The 8,211-nt window shown below is 38.9% G+C and overlaps 1 protein-coding gene across 1 annotated transcript; it reads left to right on the top strand.

Annotated features, from left to right (window-relative positions):
- Positions 1–6,236: 6,236 nt before the first annotated feature.
- sox21b (SRY-box transcription factor 21b) lies at positions 6,237–7,683 on the top strand. Its single transcript, XM_028436174.1, has 2 exons — positions 6,237–6,456; positions 6,567–7,683. Exon 2 carries the CDS (start codon positions 6,583–6,585, stop codon positions 7,321–7,323), a length of 741 nt encoding a protein of 246 aa, XP_028291975.1. The 5' UTR covers positions 6,237–6,456; positions 6,567–6,582; the 3' UTR covers positions 7,324–7,683.
- Positions 7,684–8,211: the final 528 nt, after the last annotated feature.

Here is an 8,211-nt window from a genome sequence, read left to right on the forward strand (position 1 = left end):
TGTGAAAAGTGGGACTTTTTTTTTTTCTCTCACTCAATGACATGGTTATTATCTTGGTCACTTAATCTCCTCAAATAAGATTGATTTCTCCTTTCAGGCTGCGTCAGAGTGCCTCTGTGTGAAGGCGCTCAGGCCATGGGAACCATAGAGTTCCAATGCATCCTCACAATTTTCCCATTTGATGAAGGTCACAGTCGCTCAGGCTGTTTCTTTGACAAACTGACGAGTCGACGCACAAAGGCTCTTTCATTGTTACAAGTGATAGAGTATTGCTACATGCTCAATACAACACAGGAAGAGATGAAGGATTGTGAATGTGTCATATAAATGCAAACATACATAGCAGGATTTCTTTCTTTCTTTTGTCTTTAAGGCGTCATTAACAGGAATTTACAAGGCGAATTAGACAAAACTGAGTATATCAAAGGTTTTTGGAGCAAAGAATGAAATGATGTCACATGTTTAATGCTGATCTCCAAGAGATAAAATTCTGCCTTAACTTAAATCCCAAAAATATAAAAAAAAACAAATGTAACATCCAATAGATTTTCGAAATGTGAAATGGTTTTCTCTGTCAGAGTTCAAGTTAACAGATGCTGAAGTCGTCCACTTCTGTCTGTGGAGTGATCCTCTTATTCTGATAAATCTCTTTCAGTAAACATTACTGTGAATAAAAATCCAGTGAGGTCATCCTCAGTCACTAACCTTTGAATACACCAAACACTTTTGCCGTTTATGTGTTACTTTCTTTTTAATCTTTTCCCTTTTGTGGAGTAAAGTTTTGAAAATATGTCTATCCAACTCAATCTTGACCTTTAATCACAATTCCTTCATGTTTTTACACTCTGCTCATTCATACCATGAACAAAACCTCTTCAATTAGTTACTATTTTCCTATTAACAACTTAATATAAACTCGCACGAAGGGTCAAAGCTGTTCAATAGAATTACACGACACTGGGAACTTAATAAGTGTCTTTCAAAGACAGATCATATTCAGGTACATGAAAGACAGATGTGTGTACTTCATGCTTTTGTGAAATGTTAAAGATGAACAAGTCACCTTTGAGTCCTTTTTCCCCCTGAAGGACGATGGCATGCAATGAAAGGCACGATTACGTGCAACTGCGCTGCCACGAGTTCAAGGAGATAGGATCACATTTTTGTTTGTGATGCAGGCTTCGATTCAACTTCCACATAAAGAGTGAGCGGCTGAGAGAGGACTGAGAGCGAGCAGTCTTTGTGAAGTCGAAGGAAAAGGGTGGATAAAAAAAAAAATTGCCTCGGTGCATCAGCTTTCTCTGATCCCAACTGGAACTATGAATGTATCTGAGAGATGAGCTATCTGTGGCGGGCTGTGCCACAAGCAGGGCCTTTTCTTTCCTCTGTCCCTGTGATGAGTTAGCAGGACCTGGAGTGATAAAGCTGATAGAGGCGCTGCTATCAGGTAGCAGTCGGGGTAATTACAACTCTCTATTTGGTGCTTTGCAGCGATTCTGTGGCGATAAGGGGAATATAATGAGAAAGAAAGGCCACTGATAATGTATCTGCTAAAAGGTTCAAAATAGACTATCAGGAGAAAAGTCATCTTGTGGCTCGGAGGTAAACAAAATCTCTGCTACAGAGAACCCAGTGAAAGGTTTAAGCAAAATATTCCCCGTGGCGTGTTAAAGCAATCAGAGTCCAAAAATCTGACTTTATACTCAGGGTATATTGGGAGGCCGTTTCTCTTTAATGATCCAGGAAGCCATTTGATTGCTGCTGCTATTTTGTTTGCCCCTCAGGGTGTGGAGATATTCTGCGGTGTGAGATTACATATAATGCTTTGACAAGCGGCAGTTTAAAGATGAAGGTCTTATCAGCCTGGCGGACTCCACATGCTTGTGTGTAGCCATTCTCCTTCCATAAATGTGCTTTCAAAGTTTGTTGTATCTGTCAGTTCAGGTCCTTCAACATGACGCTGACAATCACTTCTTTTCCTACCCTGCTTGCCGGCACACACACGCACACACATGCACACACACACACACACACACACACACACACACACACACACACACACACACACACACACACACACACACACACACACACACACACACACACACACACACACACACACACACACACACACACACACACACACACCCACACACACTGATTCCTCAGGGCTATTTGCCTATTCGAGTCCCCAGTCTTTAACACATGTTCTATCATGTTTGGCTGCTTCATTGTAAATCACAGATCTTCTCACTGTGGATCACGACCACTATCAATAGTATTTTTGTTAATGTGATTAACTTAATACTACGCTCTATGAAGGGATTATTTCTCAATTCCTCTTGATATGCGTAATATTTAGGTTGTGGTTGAGTAAATATTTTGGTTCTTCTCCAAAATAATTCCCACTCAGACAAAGACATAAAATTCTGCCCTAAGGAGCACTAAAGACTGTATAATTAGAATGGTTAAAGAGCTGCACAACTAATTTGGCAGTGATTGAATATATTTTGAAAACACAACCTTCAAAATAGGTCACCTATTAAAAAAAACACAGACGAATATTAACTTTATTCACATGAATTATGCTTTCATTCAGACATCCTATTTTGACTTGAAGTGAAGCTGAACTGACTATTGTCTTTTTTTTTTCCTCCCAATCCCATCATTGTGTCGCCTTTGCACCTAAGCATAATTTCTATGTATTGTAAACGCTGTAAAGAAACTCCATTAGACAAAATGACTCCTAATCTAAACGCAATCATCTTTAAATAGTAATCAATCGGATCACTTACAGCACTAAACTGTTAGTCATTAGCACTTTATCAAAGCCTCGCTTGGAGATAAGATTCTGCAGCCAATGGTGTGTGTGATGGGAACAAATTGTCTTTCGTACGCACAGCATCTAAACACATTTCTTTGCTATTGTATGTTAAGGCTTTGATTGAAATTGTAATTAAAGGATTGCAAATTTTTTTCTTTTAATTTGATTTCATATGAAAAGCAATCAGTAGATTTATAGAAAGAATAAACATATATATATATATATATATATGTTTAAAGGGAATGAAATTATCATAGAAATATTGGCTATTATTACATCACTATTGATTTAGTTAAAGAAATTAAACATGTCATTCCAGATTTGCATGCAAACCAAAAATATTCTATGAAAATCCAGATCATTTATATTTAAACTTGGTGTCTATACCTTTGCGACTGTGCTTTTATCGTCTCACTGCTCGGCCTATACACGGGAGCAGCTGGAGCTGAAAGGAAAGGGGAAGTTCCAGGCTGAGCTGTGATCAGACGAGCAGAAAGAAACCACATCAGGTACACCATCAGGACCCCTCCCTCTGCATTTCTGCAAACTTCCCCAATAATGAGACAACTTTCATGTGGCAGCACTATATACTTTCCACTCTGTTGGCTTTGAAGTGGCCAACAGGGGGATATTGTTGTACATTTTTCTGTTGCCAAAGATAGGAAGAGGTCATTTCTTTAAAAATCAATTTATTCCTAGACTTGATCCCTCATCTTGGCATGTTGTTTGGAGAGCTGTAAACACTTGTGGACACTAGTGCATATATCTTACTTTATTGTGACCAAATGAGGACTTCTTATGCAAACTTGAGATTATTCAAGGATGCTCATATAATTTGTGAATCTTTCTCCTCAGACTTGAAATGTGATGTGCAGAATAAACTCTAGGTGCTATCATGGAGATTCCAGCTCCTCCAGGGGCTTCTATTTCAGAGTGATGGCTTTAGCACTTTAGAGTGAACTGTGTGCGATCTCTGTGGGTATAGGAAAATGTCCCCATGGGGCTTGTTGTTGCTGCTTTTCTGCCTTCTATATTTGCATGATATTTTTCTATTCAGTCTTATCATCGGTGTGCTGTGAGGTGGGAGAGCTGGCTCCGTCTCAGAGGCTGGACCCAGGCTTTATCGGCAGGTAATTCTCACACTCTAACTAACTCATGTTGAATTATTTAAACTGTTATTTCCAGCTCTCAAGCTGAGGTAAAAAAAAAAAAGGAGGTGGGAAAACAGCAGCAGCAGCAGTGTTTGTTGATGTTTTTGTCTTCTTTTTCTCTATCTCATGTTAATTAAATTACAAACAGGAAAAAAAATAATTGTGTGGTTTTTTTAGATTTTAAAATGATACATTTTTTTGTGTGTGAATTAAATAGAACTAAATTTGATGCAATAAATAAATAAGAGGAAATTATGGATGCCACGAATAATATTTTTAATGTAATAATTAAATAATTACTTCATGCCCTCTCTCACTTTACTCTATGTAACCATGATTACAATCCATGTGTAATACGTATGTGTGTATTCAAATATATGTGTGTATGTATACATGTTTTAAGTTTGTATGATCTTCAATTAATTGTTTGTTCAATATTTTAATTTGTCTTTTGATACATTTTTTTTTGTTTATATATTAGTTTTTCCTCATATATCAAAGTTTAATTGTGCATCTTGTCTCATGATTTTTTTTTTATAAGTGTTTGCTTGTTAACCTTTGTTTTAAATTGTTTGTGTTTATTGAAAGGGGTGGAGCTCTTATACATTTTTTTTTTTTTTTTTTTTTTTTAAATGTGCACTAAATAAATAAAAGAAATTACATAACAATATATAAATACTAAAGAAAATAAAAAATGTGTTATCATTATTATTACTAATATTATTATTCTTATAATAATAATAATAATGATAGTAATAATAATCATAATAATAGAAAATTGTGAATTTAAGGGACCTGTAAAAACAATGCACATTCTCCGAATTCCAAATGAGACCTTCACTATTATGGCTTCTCCATACTATTTTTGCAGACATGTTTACAGAGGTGTAGAACCCTGCATCTGCAGGAATGTTATCGAAGTGGATGACAAGCAGACAAAAAAAAAAAAAACGGGGACGGGAAGGGGGGGCTGAAAGGGGGGGCGGGGGGGTCAGAGTGTTGAGAGATGCTGCGAGTCAAGCTGGAGGCAGCAGGTTTGTCTCTCATCTGGTCCAAGTTTTGGCACGGATCATCCACACCTTGTCAGCTTCTTTACCGACTCGAGACAAAGGAGCGATCACTCAGTCACCATTGTAAGGCCACCTTTAAATCCTGCTAACAGATATTTACCAGCAATCTGGAACGGGTGCTGGGACTAAAAAATGCGCTTCTTCTTCTTCTTATAATATTAATATTAATATTAATAATAATAATAATAATAATATCAATTTGCTTGACACACCGTTTATTATAAGTGTATTCTGAATTTAATTTAGGCCTAACTTCCATTTGTGTTCTCATTTTAAATGCTTGACCCCCGGCTTAATTCATCACTTCTAATATTGTTTCCCCCTTTACACACACAATTGCGCACAACAGAGCAGGTGTAGCAGAACAAGCCACTTAAAAAGCACAATTTGCCCAACAGGTCCCGCTGATAAGTGTAATTGCATGGGGCTGAATGTTGGACAGACTCATTTCAGGCGTCGACTCGCTGCCCTTGGGAAAGTCCTTTGAAGTGAAAATAAAAAAATAAAAAAAAAATGGATGGGGGGGATTTCAGGAAAGTAATCAATTTGAAGCAAGTGCGATTAGAAACACTTGAGACCTCAACATTTAGTTATTTACCACAAATTCCACAATATTGGGAAATTAAAGACGGTGTTTAAAACAACATTGTCCTTGTTGTGTGGTGCGCATTGTACTTGTTTAATGACAGAACCACCCATGGAGAAATGAAGAGCTGGAGTGAAAGGATTCAAATAAATGTAATGAAAATAGGGAATTATTATTATTATTATTATTATTATTATTATGCCTTTGGGTGTGTTTTAATCTGATGGGTCAGATGTTGTCCTTCATTAAAGTGCCTTTGAAGCCACTTTGACCAAATCTGACAGCGCACTTTTACGCACTTGCGTAAAAATGCTTCATCGCAACTCGAGTTTTTTTTTTTTTTTTTTCTTTCTTTTTTGGAAAAAGTTCTACGTCTATAGGCTATAAGAGACTGCTTTTATTCTTTCTTTAAATAAATGAATCAAATAGAAGATACCTTTACTCTTCAGACTGAGAGCGAACAGAGGGGGAGAGAAGAAGAAGAAGAAGAAGAAGAAGAAGAAAAAAGAAAAAAAAAAACCCATGCCAATCATCTGCGCATGCGCCAGCGGCACTTTCACTACCTGCCACTGAGTCGTGTATTTCACATGGAGCAAACGGGACGTCTCATCCACTCTGTACAGGCTGCTGCTGCTGAGTACTGGTTCACACTCTCAGGCGTGAAGACGGTGCTTTTTTCTCTGCCTCCTCCCTGTTTTCCAAAGGCTGATGGATGCCATCATGAAGCTGAATACATTTGGACACTTATAAAGACGCTGGTTTTTGTTGTTGTTGTTGTATCTTTATGAAGATTACCAACGCGGTGATGAAGAATTAAAGTTTCAAGTAAGTGCCTGAATGATCCATCCGCTTTTGAGTTTACGTTTAGCACTTTTGAGTGATACTGTGCAGGTGATTAATACAATGTTTGTGTTTATTCAATGTTTTTTCTCTAGAGAGTTTTGAACCATTATGTCTAAACCAATGGATCACGTTAAACGCCCAATGAACGCCTTCATGGTGTGGTCCAGAGCCCAGCGCAGGAAAATGGCCCAGGAGAACCCCAAAATGCACAATTCTGAGATCAGCAAGAGGCTGGGAGCGGAGTGGAAACTTCTCACCGAGTCTGAGAAAAGGCCGTTTATTGACGAAGCCAAGCGCCTGAGAGCGATGCACATGAAAGAACATCCAGACTACAAATACAGACCCAGGCGGAAGCCAAAGACTTTGATGAAGAAAGATAAGTTTTCTTTCCCGGTGCCCTACAACCTCGGGGAGCACGACGCGCTCAAAGTGAGCGGCCTTACCGTGGGATCACTTTCCGACTCTGTCCTTGGGAACCCCGATAAAGCAGCAGCGGCAGCAGCAGCCGCGGCTGCCCGAGTCTTCTTCAACCCGTCCATGTCCACGAACCCATATTCGTTTTTTGACCTTGGAGCCAAGATGACTGAGCTCTCCCCTCCATCGTTTCCGTACGCGTCTCCTCTGGGCTACCCACCGGGAGGCGCTGGGGCTTTCCCCGGGACTGGCGGCGTGGGCGGCGGGACGCACACCCACTCTCACCCGTCCCCGGGTAACCCTGGCTACATGATCCCATGTAACTGCACTGGCTGGCCCTCTGCGGGGCTCCAGCCGCCCCTGGCCTACATCCTGCTACCCGGGATGGGGAAACCCCAGCTCGAACCCTACCCCGCCTATGCTGCGGCGTTATGATATAAAGGCCCACACTGTGGACTTCTGAACCGAGATGTGAACTCAAACTAACAAGCTATTCATGCAGGAGTTTTATTATGCATGCACAAACTTGTACATGTGATGAAGTGCTCGTCGTCTCAGATATCACATGTGTATGTATATTGATTAATGCCTTTATTATCTAAGGTGATGCTCATTTAGAGAACTCTCTAATCTATTCCTATCAGCCATCACCTCACACGACCCAGAGGACACACACACACACACACACACACACACACACACACACACACACACACACACACACACACACACACACACACACACACACGTTCGATTCCTTTATTTTGCACCTGTTTGGCAAACAAACCTGTTTAAAAAAAAAAAAAATGACAGCATCGATCACATCCTTTAAGTTGTTGAATGAACATTTCATGGACCAAAAAGGATTTTTATCTCAGTGTAAATGTGTACAGATAAATTTGATTTTAGTTTATTTGCTTATTAGCGTTGGAGATGAGACCATGAGGATCATTCTGCGTATTTCACTATAAAAAAAAAAACCCTGGCTGTATATTTTCCGTTTTTAAACCGTTTTATAGATGTCTGTAATATTTATTGTTTAGTGGAATCTATGGTGACCCTGACAATTTATTTTTTTTTTTTTTAAAAAAAAGGAAAAAGACCAGTTCTGTGATTATTATTATTATTATTATTTTTTGCACATGAAATGTTGAGGATGTAATTTATTTTAATGGTGATATTCAATCTCAACAGTTTCTTCTTCTTTTTTTTTTTTTTTTTTTTTTAACCCTCTTTGACATGCAGGTTGAAGTTTATTCAGTGGGTTTTAAACACTTTCCATTCTCCAGCCTCCCATATCTGGTTTTCATGTGCAGCAGCAGA

The sequence above is a fragment of the Gouania willdenowi genome, chromosome 21 (assembly GCF_900634775.1).
Source record: "Gouania willdenowi chromosome 21, fGouWil2.1, whole genome shotgun sequence".
In the NCBI taxonomy this organism is placed as follows: domain Eukaryota; kingdom Metazoa; phylum Chordata; class Actinopteri; order Blenniiformes; family Gobiesocidae; genus Gouania; species Gouania willdenowi.